The sequence below is a fragment of the Coptis chinensis genome, chromosome 2, assembly GCF_015680905.1.
Source record: "Coptis chinensis isolate HL-2020 chromosome 2, ASM1568090v1, whole genome shotgun sequence".
In the NCBI taxonomy this organism is placed as follows: domain Eukaryota; kingdom Viridiplantae; phylum Streptophyta; class Magnoliopsida; order Ranunculales; family Ranunculaceae; genus Coptis; species Coptis chinensis.
The window spans coordinates 101,469,411-101,492,990 of NC_141457.1; the positions used below are offsets into that span (position 1 = coordinate 101,469,411).

Here is a 23,580-nt window from a genome sequence, read left to right on the forward strand (position 1 = left end):
TTTGCTTGTAAAGAGAAAACTATGGGAATAAAACGAGGGAGATCGGAGATCTGGTTATATCTCAAAAGAGAGACACAAAAGATTGAAGAAAGGAAAAGAAAGTAAAGGGCAGAATTTTGTATCAAGTTATCAGCAACTTGTTTAAAGCAGCAGATACCCCGACCAGACACAAAAATCCTCGGTTCTTTGTTTAGTAAGAAGGGAGAAATTCAATGAGTAATGAAGGCCAAAAGTGGCACATGGTTTGCACTTTGAGATTACACTCACATCATTCACTTAATCTAATGAACCAATGAATGGTGAACTTTTATGCACAATCTTATTTTTTATATGACTTCATCAAGAAATCACCCATATTCTAAATATGTATACACTAATACACCGTGACCCTAATTTGCTAGTACTTCCTATATCAATGAGGTAAAGCTAATTCCTCTAGTTAGCCGCCCCAAATGAATTGTCTTTTAATCAGTATCCATTTTCCCTAGTTTAACTGGACTATCATTTCGGACTAGAGTTATCATTGCCATGTTAATTCACATCTATTTGGAAGAAAAATCACGTACTTAATTTGAACTGGAGAAATTAACTTTTTAGTGATCGATCGGCCAAGCTGTTACTCCACTTATTCTGATTTCTGAAGTAAGAATATGCATGTAATGTAAAGCTAGCTCGTTTTTAAAGTTTAAACGATAACAGAATATAATGCTTTAGCAAATTAATCATAAATCATTTAAAATGCATCTTCTTTTGAGAAAGATAATCTTGATATAATACTGTCCACTTTTCTTTTCAGTGCTCCGATCTGATTACTGTATTTATTTATTGGGGATTTGGTCAATTATATTCAGATTCATTCCAAGTTTTCATGGTTTCTCAAATGGATTTTCCTTGATATGTTTCCCAGAGGTTTTCTTTACAACACAATAACTATCATGCATGGTCAGTGGTTCAACAAATGTTGTGCGTTATGATTATAAGAAACATTGTAGTATAATTAAAAATTGTGTATAATACATTTTAGCCGGAAGAATTATGATATACAGGATAAGACAATCTAACACACACCTAATTGAGTATGATAATTTCATAGTATAAGCGTAATATCGATTGACCACAAGGCAAAAGTTAGGCCGTCTTCTCAATCAAATTCTAACTCCAAATCTGCTTTTTTATAAAACCTCTCGTGTAGTAGTACTAAATTTTGTTTTCTAAATCAACATATTTAACAACTTGCTAATTTAATCTTAAAAGATGATATCAGATTTCATTTTTCTTTTTATTATAAGTCTTCATCAAGACTCAACGTGATCCAACCAATAATATCCAGAGTAGAAAATACGATATTAGGAAAATTATATAAGTTTTTGAAATCATCTTATTCTTAAGAGTCAGTGTGATATAACCATATTGATCCTTTGACGTTACCTATAAGTTAGATTAACCTATTCTAATATTATTTGTTTGTGAAAGATTGCTTACAAATGATTAGATTATAAATAAGGGACCCTATAAATAAATAAAGTTTCGATTAAGAGGATACGACAAAGAAGACATTGTACCTACAGTCTAGTTAATGGTAATACTCAATTAGCAAACCTCCAAATGTAGTTTAACTTAAGTAAAACGAAAATTGCTGATCTCGAGTAAGTTCAGTAGTTTCCCACATTTGCTTGATCGGCTAGGAAGAACAGAACATATGCTTCTTCGATCTCTTTAATACCACAAATTTTATTTTTGCGAAAAGTTAATTGTATTGATGTAAGTACCCTCCGTTATACGCTAATGTTACTACAATACATGTGTTCACACCAAGTCGTATCTCCATCAACTCGTAACACTTGACCAGCACGTTATAACGACCCAAACTCAGGTCGTCCCGAAATCTCAGTTATAGTCATATATGAAAGCAAATCATCTAACGCAATCCGGGAGCTCAGTCAACGCACCATTCAAGGAGACATCAAGATAGCACACAATGTGAATCTACACTTGATAACGGCCTGGAACAAATAAGAAAAGTCAGATCAGACATCTATAAGTAGAGAGAGATGAACTACATAAGGCTTGATTCAAGTTTACCCTGAGAAACTTGATACGTAGGCAACTCTTATCCCTAGAAAGAGTGCATCCACTCCCTATCAATCCTAACCTCAAGTCGTAGACCCTAAAACACTAAACATCTACATTGGCGCCGACTACCGGTTCGTTCCTTGAGAAAACACACACACACTATTTTCTCAATCCCATGAAGCTGGTCAAAAAAACCACTATGGAAACACAATCTACAAGCTTTAGCAAATCAAATGAAGACGCTCCAAGATTCCTTTGTAGCCCTTCAACAAGAAAACCAAACTATGCACGACCAAGCCACCTCCAACACCAACAACAGCACTCCAGACGCAGTGGAGAACAATGTCGTCACAGCCCTCACCATTACCACCAATCAGCGACTAGAAGACTTTGCCCAAAGGTTGGAGAAGTCGAATGAACAACAAAGCTAGCGCAGTCCAAATCGCTCAAAAGATGCTCCAATCATACAAGGCATCACCATTCACTACTGAAATCAGGGACAAGCAGCCTCCCTCAGAATTCATCCAACCAAAGTTCTCACTGTACGATAGTAGCTAGTGTCCAGGCCAGCACGTAGCTCATTTAAGCCAGATCCTTGCACTCTATGACTACTTGAAGTGCAAACTCTTTCCAACCAGCTTGAAATACGGAGCACTAGACTGGTTCTACACGCTCACCCCCGATTCAATCAACAATTTTGACAAGCTATCTGAGACGTTCGCAACAGAGTTCGTCCACAACAGAAAGAAACAAGCCGACCTGGACTCCTTGTTTCAACTTAAGCAAGCACACGATGAGACGATCCGCATTTTTCTACGACGTTTCAAGAAGGAACTCCTATCTATAGAGCCAGGCCTCAAGGACAGCTTTGCAACTTCTGCATTCACCAACGCCCTCCTGGAAGACTCCGACCTAGCAGGGTTTCTAACGCGCAACAAGCCAGGACGATTAGATGACCTGTACCACAAAATTGACAAGTACATCAAGTACGAAGAATGGATGGCCCAGCGCAAGGGCAAAGAAGTCCTCGCAAGTAAGCGACAAGCGAGAAACCAAAGAAAGCAATCACTACTCAGGCAACAACAACAACAAGGGCTCCAACTCCCACAAGCCCTCATACACCAAAAACTAATTCTCCAACTTCTCCAGGACGCCAAGCCATATCCTGAAGAAGATATATACAGAATCATACTTCAAGCCCAACATCAACAAAGTCATAGCAATCTAAGGACGTCCATACTGCCATTTCCACAAACTCTACCACCATGACACTGATGAGTGTTGGAGCCTCAAGCACTACCTTCAAAACTTAGTCGAAGAGGAAAAACTGAAAGAGTTCCTGCCAGAAAGTGATCTTAGGCATAAGCTAAATGTCAATCGCAACAGAAGCAGAAGTAGGAGCCAGGAACGACTTGCTCGCAGAAAGAGCAGAAGCAGAACAACCCGACGATCTAAATCTCCAAGTCGGTCGAGGCACAACAAAAGACAACACTCCTCCGACCACGATGAGGAAAAAATAATCAACATGATTATAGACACTTCCAGCAACGAGACTTCAGGTCGGGAAAATCGCAGGCGGGTAGGAGCACTGCAAGAAATCTACTACCTCTCCCACAAAACTGAGGTGATCACTCCTACCAACTCCCAAATAACAACCGCAATCTCATTCACCGAGGAAGATCTAAACAAGGTGTGTCTACCCCACAATGACACCCTGGTAGTGCACGTCAAAATCAACGGCTAGACAGTCAAAAGGGTCCTCATCGATCCAGGCAGCTCCTACGACACCCTCTTCTATCAAATATAAAAGGATATGCACCTGCCAGACTTGGTGATGATAGAATCAAATACACCACTCTATGGATTCAACGGAGAGCGCACAAATGCCATTGAAGATGTCATCTTACCAGTCTCCATTGGAGAAAAAGAGGACATGGTCAAAATCTCAATACGTTTCAGCGTTATTGATGTCAAGTCATCCGACACTGCCATCTTAGGACGTAGGTGGATTCATAGGATCCAAGCAGTTCCATCTACCTTACACCAAGTCCTGCGGTTCCCCGGACCTCGAGGCATCATGGAGCTCAGGAGCAACCAACTAGAAGTTCATAGATGCAATCAAGTCAACGCAACAACCACGGCCAAAACTTAGGTCATCGAAGACAAAGACGTCCTAAAGCTGTAAGATCCTCCAGCATCCAACTCACAAGCACCAGCAACAGACAAGCTCAAGGAGAAGCAAACACAAATCAAACTAGGGGAAAAAAATCAATTTGGATACAAATGATGACCCAAAGTTTGTTTATGTAGGGGCTGATTTAGACCCCAAGCTCAAGGAGCAATTTGTCAAATTTTTATCTCTCAATCAAGATATTTTTGCTTGGTCGTATATCAATATGCCAGAAATCGACCCTCAGGTCGCTCGCCACAAATTAAATGTAGATCTAATTGTAAAGCCTATTAAACAACGATCTAGGAAGCTTGCACTCAAATTTCAAAAAGCCATCAACGAAGAGATAGAAAAGCTCAAAAATATTGGATTCATCAGATAAGTCGAGTACCCAACCTGGCTAGCTAACATAGTAACCGTTCCTAAAAAAAACAACCAGGTACGACTCTGCATAGACTTCACCAACGTCAATAAACATTGCCCAAATGACAACTTTCCCTTACCAAGGATTGACATTCTAGTATATCAAACTTGCAGACATGAACTTCTATTATTTATGGTCGCATACAGCGAGTACAATCAGATACCACTTGCAGAAGAAGATCAGGAAAAGACATCATTCATAACCGAACAAGGAACGTTATGCTACAACATCCTACCATTCGGCTTGAAGAACGTCGGTGCGACCTACCAAAGACTGGTTTCAAAGATGTTCAAAGACTTACTGGGGGACACAATGGAAGTCTACATAGACGACATGGTAGTCAAAAGTGAAAAGGCTGGCGATCACATTTCTCACCTGCAAGAAGCTTTTGAAAGGTTGCGCCAAAACAAGATGAAGCTCAACCCAACTAAATGTGTATATGGAGTAGCCTCAGGAAAATTCTTAGGATACCTCGTTTCACAAAAACGCATTGAAGCAAACCCAGAACAAATACAAGCTCTCTTAGAAATGCCAGAGCCAACTACCAAGTAACAAATCCACAAGCTATCTGGCAAGGTTTCAGCCCTCAACAGGTTCATCTCACATGCTTCTGACAAATGCAGACTGTTCCTGCAAATACTCAAGAAAGGCGCAACATTCACTTGGACAGACGAATGCCACAAAGCCTTCAACGATCTGAAGGCTTACCTATTAACTCTGCCTGTCCTGTCTAAACCAAATGAAGGAGAAACACTGGGGCTTTATCTTGCAACTACCGACTTTGCCATCAGCTCGGTCCTTATTTGCGAAAGTGAGGGAATCGAAAAGCCAATCTACTTCACCAACAAGACATTGGCAGATGCAGAAAAGCATTACTTTGCAATGGAAAAAACAATGTTGCCTCTGTTGTACTCTGCTAAAAAGTTCCGACCTTACTTCTAGGCTCACAGCATCAAGATCATAATAGACGTACCTATCAAGCAGGTCTTGAGTTCTAACAACAAAATGGCTCGAATGGCCAAATGGGCTGAAGAACTCGGAGAGCATCACATTGAATTTGTTCTCAGAACGTCTCGCAAAGGTCAGGTCATTGCTGACTTCTCCGTTGAAGATGTCAACTGGGAACCTGAGCCCATCACTTCACTCCTTCAACCAACCACCCCAGACACATGACACCTCTACGTAGATGGAGCGTGCAACAATAGTGGTAGTGAACTGGGGGCTGTGTTAACTTCACCAAAGCGAACACAGCTACAAAAGTCAATCAAGATCGATTTCACAACATCCAACAACGAAACAGAATATGAAGCATTAATCACAGGCCTCCGCATGGCACAACAACTACAAGTCGAAAAGCTCAAGGCTTATAGTGACTCGCAGCTAATCGTCAAACAGATCACCAAAGAGTATGTGGCAAACGGAGCAAATTTAGCCAAGTACGCTCAGGTCGTTAATGACATCATCAGCTCGTTCAAAATATTCTCCTTGGAACATATTCCCCGGGAGGATAACAGACATGCAGATAGTCTGGCTTTCTTAGCCTCGAAGACCCAAGAGGCATTTTCCAGCATAGTCTACATCGACATCCTAGAGAGGCCCGCTTACCAACAAGAAAATGTCAACAGTCTCACGGACTTTCAGCCCTCATCTGATGAAGAAATCACTCAATCTTGGATAGGCCCATTCCTGAAGTATATTTCACATGGTGAGCTCCCAGCAGAGGCAAAAATGCTCGTGCAATACAATTTTGGGATCCCATATATACAGTGATCAACGGACGATTGTTCTGTAATTCCGTAGGAGGACCCCACCTAAAATGCATAACTCCACGCGAATGCCAACTCATCTTTAACAAGATTCACAAAGGCGAATGTGGCAACCATGGAGGAGCAAGATCTCTGGCTCACAAAGTAATGTCGCCCAAGGGTATTATTGGTCAGGCATGCACATCAAGGCAAAAACATATGTCCTCAAATGCCACTAATGTCAAATATTTGGCCATAACCATCTCAGTCCAGCTCGAGAGTTGATCAACATAGCCAGCCCATGGCCTTTTCATATGTGGGGGCTAGACATCATGGGACCATTCATCCCATAAAAGAAAACATGACTCAAATACGTCCTAGCAGCCACAGATTACTTTACCAAACGGGTGGAAGCCATCCCACTGGTTCAAGTCAAGGAAGTTCACGTCATCAACTTCATATGGACCAATTTCATCACAAGATTTGGTCTACCCCACACCCTTGTCATGGACAATGGAACCCAATTTGTTAGCACACAAGTCAAGGCATTTCTACAAAAATGGCGCATCACTTAAGCATTTTCTATACCTAGATATGTACAAAACAATGGCCAAGCAAAGGCCACAAACAAATCCATCAAAGAAAATCTCCAAAAGAAGTTGGAGAGCAAGAAAAGCCAATGGCCAGAGCAATTCGAGAACATTTTATGGGCATATAGAACAATAGCCAGAGCCAGTACCAACGAGTCTCCTTTCATACTTTGCTTCGGAACAGAAGCAGTCATACCATCAGAGCTCACAATCACAACCACACGATTCGATATCATTGAATCAGGAGAAAATGACAACATCTTAGCCAAAGAAGTCGATCTCCTAGAAGAGCGAAGGGAAACATCTGCAATAACCCTAGCTCGGTACCACCAAACAATCCAACAATTTTACAATAAGAAGGTCATCCCAAGATCTTTCCAAGCTGGCGACTTAGTCCTCAAAAAGACGTTAGCACCAGCCAAGCTTGACCCAACATGGGAAGGCTCATACATAATTCACAAAGTCGTTGCAAATGAAGCGTACTGGATCAAAACTCAGCTTGGTGATGTACTTCCACGACATTGGAACACAGCTCTACTTAAGCATTTTTTCCAGTAATTTGTCTCCAGATGTATCAATCAAATGATTAAAATTTTATCAACATTTTGCGTATGAATGTTTATCTTTGCATTACATGAATACCACACATTTTGCACGCGCTAACTGATCTGGGGTATCACAATATCCAACCTAGCACCAATGCCGGAATTAAGCACAACTTAACAATAATTGTCATGCATTGGTTAATTATCAGTCAAATTCAATCTACGGTTTTCCAAAAGGATTGCAATCAACTTAACACCAACGCCAGGGTTAAGCATGATTTAACTATAATTGCCACACAAAGGCCAATTAACAGGCAAATACAATCCAGGGGACCCCCAAGTCAACTTAATGCCCTGAAATGGGTTAAGTTAGAATCAACTATAATGGCCATTCAAAGGCTAATTAGCTGTCAAAAATCAATAAGGAGTTCCTCCAAAAGGAAAGACTCAACCAACACATACACATAAGGAAATGAGGAAACCTTGGCACCAACCACGCGCATATATCAGGTCGTACACAAACGCTTTACGACCTATTACCATCAGACGACCAAACAAAGTTCAGCAGGTTGTCGGTTCTATTACTATACAACACAGGAAGTCAAACAACAAAGCAATAGAAGCAATCACATTAATACCAACTTCAAACACAATCTCAACAAGTAATTTAAATAATTTTTACTTCATACAAATTTGGTTAGATGCTAGAGGTCCCCAGGTTATCCTAAGAAAATGACCTCAGCACCTCCATCATAAAAAAATCAGTTATCAATATCACAAAGAGAAATATTTAAACTTTGTTCAAAGAATCTTCAACCAAAAATGTCAAATAAAAAACAACAAGATCAATATCACTGAACAAACGGAAGATTCTCCACATTCAAAGGCTCCAGTGAGCAGCCCTTTCCCCAACAAGGCCACTAGCTGGATCACCACTTGCATTCAGCACTTCTGTAGCAACATCTTCAATTGGCTGAGCAGTTGGAGCAGCACTCTAGTCGATCGGTAGATCAGGTCATCTACTAGCATCTACAACAACATTTTCCACAGCTACTGTTGCAGCCCCACTTTCGACCGACTTCCTGAGGGTTCTGTACTTACGTTCTAGCTCCATGTAATTATCCACTAGAACATAGATATCACCACTCTCTACCAGGTCGACTATGTCGTTGTATTCATTCTGAGCTCGCTCAGCAACGGCCTGTGCATTTTTGTACTTAACAACCCAATGCCGGACCTCCACCCTGCAAGCGTCAAGAGACAGCTGCAACAAGGCAACCATACCAGCCAACTCCCCGACTTGATCCCTCAGCCCCCCCCCCCCCAAACTTCAGCACGCTCCACCTCTTGCACTGCCAGCAGCTTGTCATAGGCCTCCTTGGCATCATCCAGCTGACATCTCCTTCAGCTTCCTATACATGGCCAGGACCTGACAAATAACAAAATAAGTCACCAAAGCAATAAATCAAAGTACAAAACAAAAGCTCATATCAAAGGACACTTACAAAGCAGATGGAATGATCCATATCTTTCAGGTTTACCTCCAAGTCCTTCCCCGTCTCCAGCTGGTGCCTATCTCCATCCAAGACAATACTCTCTAGCAGCCCTCCAGCAATTAGTGAAGACTTGAAGCTGCAGTCCTTATTCTTCACTAGCTTTCTCAAACCACTCACTGGATCGTAGTAGCTGACCACCCTATCCAGGACGGCAGACTCAGCAGCCTTGTCACTAGGGGACACACTCTCTGACCCCTTGCACTTCTGGGCAGCTGGCTCAGTCTCACTAGCCTTCTTCTTGCCCCGGGCATCAGCAACTCCCACATCAACAGCCAACTCCTTCAGATTCATCTTCTTCAAAGGAGCCCAACCTGAAGAGGTACGACCTTCCCCCACACCAGATCGTTCCTCATAATCAGTTTGGGTCCTCTTCACACCCTCACGTTCAGCCACCTCAGAATGCCTCTTCAGCTGAGGCCTCTAGAAGGGAGCAGGAGCATCACCACTTCCCCCAGCACTCCCACAAACACGACCAACCCGGTCTCTGTCACCCCCCTTAGGTTGTTTCGAAGCAGAACGACTATCAACAACTCCTCCAGCCGTTCTCACTCCAAAAACAGGTGCCCTCCTTTGGCTCTCTCTCTCCATCCCAGTGTCCGAGCTAGAATCAGAGATGTCAAGAACAAGCTTACGAGCCCTCTTCTTCTACTCAACTTTCTTCTTGTTAATTTTAGCACCACCTCGTCTTTTGAAGTAGTGTGCAACCTCCCCCAACAAGGACGCTTTCTCTTCCAAAGTTAGTTTCGCAAACTCTTCAACTGCCCCCGTAGACGTGCGATCCCGAATTACGACCTCTGCAAAACAAACAAATATCATCATATCATCATATCAAACATATCAAACTTATAACCAAAAGAAACGACCTACAACCTACAACTTACAACAAAAAAATGACCCACATCAAATAAACGACCTACCATCAATCTTCACACTAGGATTATCCACCACATACCCAGGAGGACAATAATTCCCCACAATTAACATAGGCATACGCCACCACTCCTCCTTACTCACACCAACAATCACCGATGATTTACCCTTCATCACCTGAAAACCAAAGTTCATAGCAGCAGAGATTTTCACAAAGAAATGCTCCAAAATGTCAGACAAACATATGTTATAACCTCTGAGTCTCAACAAATCCAGCACGTGAAACACCCTCCAGCTATTACCCACAAACTACACGGGTGCCTTACCAAAAAAGTTCAGAACATCCAAACTCAAGGCAACCTCAGCCCTGCCTTCAGTTGGCCATACGTAATTACAACCCCACCGTCTCGAGGCACATAATCCCAGCCAAACACATTCTTTTCACCGCTCAGGTCATATATCATCAGGTCGGGGCTATCAATCCCAAACTCCCTCCTCAAGTCCCCAAAGTTATCAAACACCGACCTAGTCACCACCTCCTCAGTCATCGTCTCCATGGAAGAAGGCGATGACGCCTCACCTCCACTACGTGCCCTAATACCATCATCCCCATCACTTACAGTTCTCTCTCTCCACTTATCAATCTCCACTTTCCCGCTCAAACTATCACTAGTAATCGACATTGCAAATACAAATGAACCAAATGAACCAAATTTTAAAGTTCAAAAAGACGCACCTAAATAAGAAAACTCGAAAAGCTTTTACTTTCTCTTTTTTTTCTCTGCTTTTCTTGACTCGTGTTGATAGAATGAGAAATGAGAAGCCACCACCAGACCCTAAACCCTTCAGCTGCAAAAACCTTGAAAAATACAAAACGTTTGGGTTTCCCACACAACACAATCATAACTCGCCCACAAACCACTGTGATTTTGGGCCCATGGGTCAGATCCAACAGTTCCCGCACATTTTTCAAACCAAACAAAGCTAGCTATGTGGCACGTGTTGAACACTTTATTTTATTTTTTCTTTTCATAATACAGCTGTCCAAAGAATAAATAAAATAAAGGGGGCTGTGTAAGTACCCTCCATTCTACGCTCATGTCACTACAACACATGTGTCCACACTAGGTCGTATCTCCACTAGATTGTATCACTTGACCAGCACGTCATAATGACCCAAACTCAAATCATCCCGAATCTCAGTTACAGGTATATATGGAAGCAAATCATCTAGCGCAATCCGGGAGCTCAGTCAACGCACCATTCAAGGAGACATTTACTTTGTAACATCAGGAATAATGATGAATCATCAAGATAGCACACAATGTGGATCTATACTTAATAACGGCCTGAAACAAATAAGGAAAGTCAGCTCAGACATCTATAAATAGAGAGAGATAAACTACGTGAGGCTTGATTCAAGTTTATCCCGAGAAACTTGATACGTATGCAACTTTTATCCTTAGACAGAGTGTAGTCACTTCCTATCAATCCTACACTCATGTCACTACAACACACACGTCCACATCAAGTTGTATCTTCATCAGCTTGTACCACTTGACCAGCACGTCATAACGACCCTAACTCAGGTTGTCCCGAATCTCAGTTACAACCATATATAAAAGCAAATCATTTAGCGCAATCGGGAACTCAGTCAACGCACCATTCAAGGAGACATTTACTTTGTAACATCAGGAGTAATGACAAATCATCAAGATAGCACACAATTTAGATCTACATTTAATAACGGCCTAAAACAAATAAGAAAAGCCAGCTTAGACATTTATAACTAAAGAGAGATGAATTACATAAGGCTTGATTCAAGTTTACCATGAAAAACTTGATACGTAGGCAACTCTTATCTCTAGAAAGAATACAACCACTCCCTATCAATCCTAACCTCCGGTCGTAGACTCAAAATACTAAATCTCTACAATTGATTGATATAGTGAAAATAATTTTGTATTAGATCCATATACATATACCAAAAATTATCCGTATTAAATCATTTACAATGAAGAAATACCGAAAGATCCAATCATTTATCTTAGTATCTGATAAACCGTACACACAACCAATTTGACCATACTTGCTTGCTGAGATCACGATATCAAAATTCGTCACTCACCGTTCTCTTAAAACAAATAAAATCGTCATAAAATCTAATACTAAATTAATCCAACTATGCAGATTCACATTCTTTTTATGTCTAAATGAACATTTCAACCTGGAGGCTTGAGAAAGAGTCATCCACCAACATTTTAGCTGCAGACATTAATAACTTCCACGTGTCAAAAAAACATGACAAATATTAGTCAAACAATAGATTAAGTTAAGGATTTTGTTTTAGTTCAATTTGACTAATGAAAACACGTAATCTAGTCATTAAGTTAAGCTCAAGTGTTAAACACATCCACGTTGGTTGATTGGTGAACAATGTGTGTGATAGAAAAATTGGACCCTTCCGTTTATCGAAAAATAAAAATAAAAATTGGAGTCTTGTTAATTTCTTAAATCAAAGATTTTTAACACTGTTTGGTCACGTGAACCTTCTAATTTGCTAACGTCCCCACTTAGATACTCCGTATCAAAACCTGGTCCCACACCCCACAACTAGTCCTCCATCTCACACTTTTTTCCCCACCTCAGACTCATTCGTCAATCTGTACACGTGTCAGTTTCTTCAATACTTGTCTTATAAACCAGCAACCTGCGTCTTGCATCCTAGACAGAAAAAACAGTGTTCTTCTCTTCTTCTTAGTTCTTACATACCTCTTCATTCACCATGAACAAAAAGCAACAGTTTTGAGGAAAGAGAAAAATAAAGAATCTCTGCATGTTGCGTAGCAAATCTTTAAAGAGCAATCCAAACTTACGTTAGCACCACGACTTCCCATACTTCTCTGCCACAAAGATTTTGTTCTCTTCAAGACACCAACAATATCACATATTCAGAATTTTTCTTGATAACTTACAACTCCACGTTCTTTATCCATCACACCCCTTCCAACACTTTCTTTCTCTATATATATACCCATTTACCTATGTCCTAAGCACACCACTTACTACTCTCAACTCTTTTCTTGAATTCTCTAGTAATGGCTATTACTATGTTTCTTTTTCTCGTAACACTTTTAATCTCGTTTCTAATCTCAACCGTTGATTTAAGGATGAACATCATTGAAAACCAACGGTTGGAATTATCCGGTGAGTTAAGTTTCGATACAACTGATGTCAAAACAGCTTCATTAGATTTCGGTGGAATGAGTCGGGTCGAACCGTTAGCTGTTTTACACCCGGGTTCGGTTAATGATGTTATGAGCTTGGTCAAATCAGCATATGACTCAGCTGAGTTGACTCAAGGTTTTACGGTTTCCGCTAAGGGTCATGGGCATTCAATAAATGGACAAGCTCAAACGGGTAATGGGGTCGTCATAGAAATGAGTGGGTCAAAAGGGAACCGGTTTAGTGAGAGTACTAAACCAGTTTTGGGTGCTCTTAGTGGAAATGGAGAAGTAAAGTACTACGTGGATGTTTGGGGTGGAGAATTATGGGTGGATTTATTAAAATGGAGTTTAGAGTATGGGTTAGCTCCAAAGTCATGGACAGATTACTTGTATCTTTCTGTTGGTGGTACTCTTTCTAATGCGGGTATTAGTGGTCAAGCTTTTAATCATGGCCCTCAGATTAGCAATGTTTATGAACTCGATGTCGTCACAGGTATACCGTATACCTACCTTAACTTCCAACCTTTATTCCAATTTTAGTATATTTGGGCATATGACTCGAGTATTTTTCACGGGTCTCTTTTTTTTTTTAACACTTTGGATTTTTAATTTTATTTGAGAGAAAGTTTTTAAAACTTATATTGTTGTATTTTACAGGTAAAGGAGAGTTGTTGACATGTTCAAAAGAGAAAAATTCGGAATTGTTTCATGGGGCTCTAGGTGGTTTAGGACAATTTGGGATCATAACTAGAGCAAGAATAGCTCTAGAGCATGCACCGCAAAAGGTAATAATACTATTCGCATTATTCTTCGGACTTCACTTATTTGAATCTGGGTCTTCTTTGTCCCCTTTTTGGAGGAATGAATGCGAGTTTGAAAAGAAAGTGAGAGGGACAAAAGTTTCTAACAAACTTCACAGTGAAAATAACCTAAAAAGCTAATAAGCATGCATATGACCTAATATGGGAATGGAACTGTGGCTGGGTCCATTTAAGATTTTTAACCCATTCAAAACGGCTGAGCAAAAGTAGTTGGTTTTGTTTGTATGTTCATCTTGTCCTACTTTCTAACGTGGTCTTTCTCTCTATTCTATGTAGGTGAGATGGATTAGAGTGCTCTATTCAGATTTCACAGCTTTCACTAGTGACCAAGAGTACTTAATCTCTCTGCATGGAAAACCATCCAGTGAGAAATTTGATTATGTAGAGGGTTTTGTTATCGTGGATGAAGGACTTGTTAACAATTGGAGATCCTCCTTTTTCTCTCCTCGTAATCCTGTGAAAGTCAGCTCACTTACTACCAAAGAGGGTGGTGTTCTCTATTGCTTGGAGATCACTAAAAATTACGATGAATCAACCGCGGATACCGTCAATCAGGTATACTTACAAGAGCAAATTAAGACTAACTAGTACTATATTTTGAGGTACTTGATAAATTGTGGGTTTAATTGAATGGAAGACTTGGAAGTGTTACTCGGCCTTTTGGCGACAATAATATAATGTCATTAAGACTGTGTGTGTAATATTCTATAAAATCACAAATGCAGATGCATGAAACATGGGCAAGAAACCACATGGAAGATATTGTGTGATCTATGTTTTCTAATGACATGTATGATGTTATATATGTGACCACTTGATCAGACTACCAAATCTAAGCTGATTCCAAATGTCCACCATAGTTCTCAATAGTACGAAATATGTCAAATTTGGAAATTTTTAACTTGAGGTTCCACTTTAATATTTAGCTTATCTGATCAATTAATTTGCAATTTGTTTAATGATTTTTGTTTTATAATGTTGCAGGAAGTAGAAGCATTGTTAAAAAAGTTGAATTTCATTCCATCATCAGTATTCACAACTGATCTTCCTTACGTGGATTTTTTGAACCGGGTTCACAAGGCTGAGTTGAAGCTTAGATCCAAAGGTTTGTGGGATGTACCGCATCCATGGCTCAACCTCTTTGTGCCTAAGTCCAGAATTGCTGACTTTGACAAGGGTGTCTTCAAGGGCATTTTGGGAAATAAGACAAGTGGACCCATTCTCATCTATCCCATGAACAGAGACAAGTAAGTTTCATGATACCTCATTTCATATTATTCTCTCATTTTTGGATCTATAATTTTTGTTTCATACAGTGGTTGCACTGTCCATTGTGTGCAATCGTTATCGGGTTGGCCGTTGGGTATGGTAGATTTTGTGGCTATAAAGTTTTCAAGTATTCCAAATGGCTAATTTGAATCAATATATGGACCAAAAACTTGAACGGACTTCGAACCAGCGCTGCTGAAAGTAATGTCTGGTAAAACCAGCAACCCTTAACTGAGGGTCGCCCAAGACCAGCAATCGCCTAACCTAGGGTTTCCCCAACTTTAGACGACCTCTTATGAGTGTCGGTGTACTAAAAACCGTCTGTGTGCCGTTTCTTGGGGTAGCTTTAGCAATGAACTGAGCATAAATTATTAAATATCAAAAACATTAAACATGCCCTTTGAATTTGAATTTCTTTGTTATTTTGAAGTTCATTTTTGAAAATGCCGAATATTTTATTCGGAAGTGGATATCAGAGAATGAATTTGTAACTTTGTATAGTTTACCTGGAATTCTATTGACTCAAGTCAGCTCAGTTTAGACTTTAGACTGACTCAATAATTAGTTTCTTACCCTGGCCAGATGACCAGATTAATGAATTCTTTTTGCAATTAAGTTAATTAAAGTCCAACCTAGGAGGTAGAAAGCATTTCTGTCGTTTATAAATCCAACGGCTCACAAATTCCAAATTAAGTGATTCTTTGGCCAGTGGTATCTTTCAGTTGGGTCCAATTTTTGGACCACATCGATGTTGTCGACCTACATAGTTCTTCCAAGTCCAACAAAATAATCAAATAGCTACAACAATGCAGCTTTTAGTGCCGGAATATCACCATATTATGAACTAAAAGTATAGTATAATATAAAGTTTTAATATTTGTGATAGTTGATCAGATATGCGGCATTTGGCCCCAATACTTGAAATACAGCTTCAAAGTTGCAACCACCATTGATTTTAGCCTAAAAATTTGTTGATGTTTTTAATGTAGTTGGGACCATAGAAGCTCAGTTGTTATACCAGACGAGGATACATTTTATCTAGTTGCTCTATTGAGATCAGCTTTGGATTCTGCTGATGAGACACAATCATTGGACCACTTAAGAAATCAGAACCAGAGGATTCTTGAGTTTTGTGATGAAGCAGGGATCAATGTGAAGCAGTACCTTCCAAATTACAGTACACAAGAAGAATGGAAAATTCATTTTGGAGATAGGTGGAATTTATTTTTAAAAAGGAAAATGGAATTCGACCCCAAGTACATTTTAGCAACCGGACAACATATATTCCAGCCTTTGTTTGGTTCTTCATCTGCATCTTATCGGTGAAAAGCAGTAGTGCCTTACGGGATAAATCTCAACAGCGCGCACTATAGCGTTGTCTTTTAATGTCCATCTTGGACACATGTACTCGTGCCCGTAGTCACAGGTTTACATGTGTAGACGTGGCCGACGACACGAGGAAGAAGTATTTGTACAGGAAACGAATGAAACAACTGAGAAATATTTGGAGGAAATCTATGGTGGGTAGGAGCTGAGAGATTGATGTGAATGCATTCAAAGAGAATTCAAGGTCGTCGGTGAAGGTGATGGTGACTGATGGGGTCTATTTCACATGTTACGTTGTCGTGGAAGCAACTTGCACACCCGTGATCCGACCGCCCAACTCACATCCTAATCTCTAAAAACTTTGTTGTTTGAATCTTCAACCAAAGCTTACAATGTTTGTGTTTCACCCTCCAGCCATCATGGATTGACAACATTGAAAGATATCTTGTTTCTTTCAGCCTTTTCAATTTAAATATACTCTGGCCGCTGTAGTTGCTAATAATTTCACCAAGGATATTTTGTGCGTTATGCAATCAGAATAAATTTGTGGACAGGCTACTATTTGCTGTCCACAAACAAAACCGCGAGTACTGATTGGTAGTGTTATTGCTCGAGAAAACTGTTTATTTTAACCCAAAAACTGTTCATGTGCCCGCAAATGGTTTGGATCAATGAGAAATTGTTGTTTGTATATGAACACTTTAAACTCTAATCAAAATATAAACTTTCACTACAACTAACAACTATAAACTTAAATTATGGAATTAACTATCACAAACAAACAATAACAATACACAAAGACACAAGATATATCGTGGTTCGGCTAATAATGCTTACTTTCACAAGAGCAAATTCTTTTATAAGAGTGGGAAGGAAGATTACAATCACTCATCTCAAATATCCACACTTACTATATCCCTTTTGGGTTATTTAGACTTTGGTACCACATTTTATACCGATATTAAGAAATAGTACCAGATTTCAAAAAAATTAGGAAATAGTACCACTTCTGTCAGTTGACCGAAGTCAAACTGTTTCAATCTGTTCAGATTTTCATAATGTCTACAATACCCTTAGGGTTTTTTAGACTTTGGTACTACTTTTTAGACCGATATTAGGAAATAGTACCAAATTTCAAAAAAATTAGGAAATAATACCACTTCTGTCAGTTGACCGAAGTCGCACTATTCACAAAACATGCATGCCCGAGTTAAATAATTTCACCTTCGGTATTTTGTCTTTTATACTTTCGATATTTACCATGCCAACACTGCCAAATGTTCATTCCGAATCTACTGTTGCCATTTTCACAAAAAGATTTGGGCCAAAACATCAAGAGACAAAGTAGTCGTGTAAATGTGTAATTGACATGCCGTATTATCGTTTTGGGCCGGGCCTAAACCTTGATACAACCGGAACACGGGCTTTCTAAACTATTTATTTATTTTTCCCAAAAGAATTGAATTTTTAAATCAAGATGAAACATTTTAGTTACAAAAGGAGACGAGATGTTTAGATTATGAGCAAAACTTGGGATGTTGAGAATAGGATCAAAGTTTATGAAGCAGAGAAAATTAAATATAAATAGTGAAACCAAGAAACGTCGTCCTCGCGTAGTTAACTACCCAACTGGCAACGTAGCGGAGGAGGAGATGACCGTGTGCTTTGTTGTGTTTATGAAAGGTAATTACCGCTTGTACGAGTTAAATCCGACCTTTGATATTGGTAGTAGTAAAAGTAAAATTAAATATGTCCCTTGTTTATTATGGGAGCTTCTTCCTTTATGGAATTAGATGTGCTTCAGTAGACTCTAAAGTTTATATTATTGGAGGTCTTGACTGTGATTCTCAGGTGCCTGAATATCATCATATTCCGTCATCGAATGTCCAGGTCATTGACACTCCCTCTTTTGGCAAGACTGCTAGTAGTGTGGGCACTGCAATGTACGGTGGCAAGTCTTCGGCTTTAACGACTGTTTTGGATGGGAAAATTTATGTATTCGGTTCTACTGGGGAGCCGTGGGCAGAGGTTTTGATCCGGCTATGAATAGGTGGGAAGGTTTATCTTCTCCTTCTGGAAAGGTTATTAACCTTTTAAAGAGTAGGGTTGGTATGCCCGTAGTTTATGAAAAATAGAAAAAGATTCTTGTGTTCTACAATGGCGTTTGTGAGTGTTATTTTGATGTATCTACTCATTTATGGAAATATGATTTAACCTTGCCTATAAGAAAGGACTGCTATATGAACCGGGGTGGAAGTGTTATTGTAGATGACCGTCTATACATGTTCTGTTTGCCTAAAAAGGAATTGTATGCCTATGATATAGTCCAGGGAGGGCAATACTTCATTCTGGTGCATGCATGGTTTAGAAAAGGCCGTCGAGTCAATAAATCTTCACGATCGTCAAGCAGGATACATACGTATGTTTCATTTTGGGAAACAGAGTGATATGCATGGTCTGGCTTGTAGGGACTTTCTCTTCGTATGATGTGAATTGTGTTGAATATTATCATATTCATTGTTTGAAGTTTCATGTCAACGACAGAGATGGTTGCTTGCATGTTGTTGTTGACTGCTGCGATTACTATTTCCTCAAAGGTTTTGTCGATGTCTCTGATTGCTTTGCAATGTAAGTATTCATGTCTTTGTCTTTCAATTTTAATTTTTCAAGTTTTTCGGCAAGTCATAGTTGGTGGTCTTGAGGGAGCTGGAAACACCTTCAAAGGATTTCCATCAGTACCGCTTGATGCTGATCTCTCTCGGAATGAACATTTGGCAGTGTTGGCATGGTAAATATCGAAAGTATAAAGGACGAAATACCGGAGGTGAAATTATTTAACTCGGGCATGCATGTTTTGTGAACAGTGCGACTTCGGTCAACTTGGTCAACTGACAGAAGTGGTACTATTTCCTAATTTTTTTGAAATTTGGTACTATTTCCTAATATCAGTCTAAAAAGTGGTACCAAAGTCTAAAAAACCCTGAGAGTATTGTGGACATTATGAAAATCAGAACAGATTGAAACAGTTTGACTTCGATCAACTCAGTCAACTGACGGTCAACTGATAGAAATGGTACTATTTCCTAATTTTTTTGAAATCTGGTACTATTTCCTAATATCGATGTAAAAAGTGGTACCAAAGTCTAAATAACCCATCTCTTTTCAATAATCTCTTTCCTTATAAGTTTTATCTATTTGCAAGGATTTTCTATCAATTTTGTGTGATCTTCCAAAAACACAACATCTCGACTTCGGATTACTTTCTTGTTAATCGTATCATAAAACTTATAACTAAACTTGTCATCCCCATAACCAAGAAAAATGTATTGTTTGGTTTTGTCATCAAACTTAGACCTCTCATCCTTGGGAATATGAAAAAAATGCTCTGCACCCAAATACCTTTAAGTATCCATAATCAATATTTTTGCATGACTATACTCTCTCTCTGGATAATCACTATTCAGAGACTTCGAACGCGATAGATTGTCACATGTACGGCTGTGTGCATTGTTTCTACCCAGTAACTCCTTGGTAACTTAGAGTGAGACAACATGCACCTCATCTTCTTTACAATGATACGGTTCATCCTCTCGGCTATACCACTGTGTTGTGGTATCTTGGGTACTGTATGTTCATGACAAATCTCAGAACTCTTGCAATACTCCTCAAATGGCCTAATGTACTCTCTTTCATTGTCTGTATGGATACACTTTAATGGTTTTCCAGTCTCTCTGTCTACCGTGTTATGGAAAGTAGATCTTGAACACACCAAGAACCTCATCCTTGGTCTTCAAACTATATGCTCATATCTTTCTTAACGCATCATTAATGAAAGTCAATAAGTACAAAGCTCTCCCGTGGGACTTCACTTTCATGGGACCATATAAATCCGAGTGTACTAGCTCAAGGACATTCTCCTTTCGTTGAGAGGGGAGTCTTTGGAAACATACTCTATGTTATTTTTCAACTAAACTACAATTAGCACATCTATTTAAATATGTACCTTTGATGTTTGAGAACATTTTTTGCTTGGCAAAAACTTTCATGTCTCTCTCCCATATAACACAATCTCTTATGTCATAGTTCGGTGGAAGCTTCTTCTTGTGCCGCATTTAACTCTGTTTTACACAAACTAGTTTATATCTTGTAAAACGAACAACACTTCTTCCCTTTAGCTACCACAAAGGAACCTCGGCTTAGTTTCCATACCCCACTACTAAACGAGCTTTGGAAACCATCACCATCTAATTCCCAGTGGAAATTAGGCTTAGTCAAAGATCGGGGACATGTCTTACATCCTTGAGTGTCAATGTGTAACCAGCACTAGTTTCCACATGAACATCATATCACCAATCCCTGTAATCCTTGAGACTCCACTGTTACCCATCTTCACCTCACCAAAATCACCACAATTGTAGGCAGTGAAGAAACTCGTGTGTGGTGTGACATGATAGGACGCTCCGATATATACCACCCACTCTGTACCCTGACATGAGGTACTAACACAACGCTTACCACAATCTGACATAATTCTCAATAAATCATCATCTAAAACTACTATAATAGTATCTCGGCTTGTGCTTCCATTCCTTTTTACCATGTCTTCGTGTACACAATTATTTTTCTCATCCTTCTTTAGTGATCTACACTCATATTTAAAGTGACCCTTAGTGGCACAGTAGTAACATTGTCTATTTTTCTTTGGAGTTCTAGATTCACCTCTAGATTTGCTTTTGTCATCACCTCTAAAATGAGGTGGTTTTCTACTCTTATCTCTCCCCCAGTTTCTGTGACAAAGATCTTTGAGGGAGAGGAGCTACTCCGTGATCCCCTTCTTGTCTCCTCATTCAATAATGCATCGGTAACTATTTCCATTGAAATAATTTCATCCTTAGCGGCTCCGCCAAGAGAAACTGCTAAAATTTCCTAACTATCGTGTAGATAGTTCAATAGTAACAAAGCCTCAACTTCATCACCCATATCAATCTTCATCAAATGCAACTAATTGATGGTATTATGTACTTTCATTAAGATACTCAGACATTGAAGAACCTCCATTGTACTTTGAGTTAGCAAACTTCTTAATGATTTGTTTCCCGCAAAATTTCTCTCATAGAGGTCTTCCAATTTCTTCCACAAGCTAAAAATGGTAGTTTCTTAAGATACATGGTGGAATACATTATCGTCAATCCACTATCGAATGTACCAAATAGCTTTTCTATCAAGCTTGCGTTCTAATCGGCTACAGATATTGCACCTAGTTTTACTCATATATTCTCAATGGGTTGTGTTAAGTCTTTGCAATAAATTAAGCAAGTTTTCCATCTTGGCTTTCCAAATGGTGTAGTTACTTCTATTTAGACTAGTCATGTGAGTGTTTATAGAATGATTTATCTCAACAAACTATTTCAACTAAAATCTTCTCTTAGGAATTTAATCAAATACCTGTCGAGCAAAGTTTGGAACAACGTCTTTTGTGATTGATCTAACCACGGCTCTTATACCACTTGTTGGGGAAAACGGTACCAATTGATCATTACTAAGATAGCTTGTATATGGACACTCTAAATTCACATCAAAATCTAAGCTTTCACTACAACCAATAACCACAAATCTAAGCTATGAAATTAACTATTACAAACAAGCAATAACAATACACAAAGACACAAGATATACCATGGTTCGGCCAATAATGCTTACTTCTGCAAAAGCAATTAAATTCTTTTATAAAAATGGGAAGAAAGATTGCAATCACTTTTCTAAAGTATCTCCACACTTACTAGATTTCTCTTCAATAATCTCTCTCCTTACAAGTTTTATCTCTTTGCAAGGGTTTTCTCTTAATTTTGGTTTCTCTCTCTTTTATGTTATAGGTCGAAACCCTAACTTCTTTTATATAGTATTATAAAATTTCAGTGTGAAACGAAATTCTGAATAATCTCGGTTTATTTGTGAAAAACCGGAACTCTACCTATACAAGGGCATGGGGGCGTGCACCCTTCTTGCCAGGCATATTCGAGAGCGTCTTCCCCTTGTGAACAATTAGTATGTCAATATTCATGTCTTGGCATACTCACCTCATGAAGGCGTGTACGTGCCCCTCACACAAGGCAAATCCAATTGCATGCACCCCTTGTGTAATCTCAACAAGTCAGTACCGAATTCACATGGTGAGGGCAGTGTCGGCCCTGAGGCAAAGCCACACAAGCAAGTATTTTGGGGCCCCATTATTTTGGCAAAGTAAAAGGCCACCACTATAGTCCTCAAAACAATTTAACACACTTTGAAAGATACACTTACTATTAAGAACTAACAATATGATTATAGGCTTAATTGAAACTATGGCTAATGAAAATATTAAATCCACTTTTTACTCATAGATTACCACATCACATCAAAAGTTGCATAAAATCTTATTTGTTATGTAAAACAAAAAATAATTTGACTAAAAATAAGAGAAAACAAATAATAACGCGAGGCAAAAAGTGCGTCAATTTTTGTTTTTGACATGTGAATAGACACATATAGAGCCATATTTTAATCGTTGGCTTCGGGCCACCATAAACTCAGAGCTGGTGCTGGGTGAGGGACCACCTAACATTTACAACAAAAAAAATTAAAAATGGACTTGGTAATGGAACCAGACTCACATTGAAGATATACTAGGGTAGATGACCAAATAAAAAGGGATGAGTTCAGTGACTTCAATCACGTACATAGTCACTACTCATCCACAATATAATGGCAAGAGAATGCTCAAAGATTTTGAAAGGGAGGAATCTTTATCTTTAAGAAGGAATACTAACTCCAATGATAATTCATCCTCTTCTAGCTTCAACAGTCATACATATAAGTATATAACTACAATGTGAGTAATATTTCACATGCAATTCATTCTATATCTCATCCAGTTGATTTTGTGAATATTAGGTTTTATGAAGCTTTCAATAAAGAGAAGCAAACT

The 23,580-nt window shown here is 39.2% G+C and overlaps 1 protein-coding gene across 1 annotated transcript; it reads left to right on the forward strand.

Moving 5' to 3' along the window:
* Positions 1 to 12,699: 12,699 nt before the first annotated feature.
* Positions 12,700 to 17,197, forward strand: LOC147519698 (cytokinin dehydrogenase 5-like). Its single transcript, XM_086591255.1, has 5 exons — positions 12,700 to 13,693; positions 13,858 to 13,985; positions 14,298 to 14,576; positions 15,006 to 15,268; positions 16,280 to 17,197. The coding sequence occupies exons 1-5, from the start codon at positions 13,072 to 13,074 to the stop codon at positions 16,614 to 16,616; spliced, it is 1,629 nt and encodes a 542-aa protein (XP_086447381.1). The 5' UTR covers positions 12,700 to 13,071; the 3' UTR covers positions 16,617 to 17,197.
* Positions 17,198 to 23,580: the final 6,383 nt, after the last annotated feature.

Bases quoted from the DNA above. Each gene is read 5' to 3' on its own strand.
- LOC147519698 (XM_086591255.1), top strand. From the start codon at position 13,072: ATGGCTATTACTATGTTTCTTTTTCTCGTAACACTTTTAATCTCGTTT. The intron at 13,694-13,857 runs GTATACCGTATA...TGTATTTTACAG, and splicing joins TGAACTCGATGTCGTCACAG to GTAAAGGAGAGTTGTTGACA. The intron at 15,269-16,279 runs GTAAGTTTCATG...TTTTTAATGTAG, and splicing joins TATCCCATGAACAGAGACAA to TTGGGACCATAGAAGCTCAG.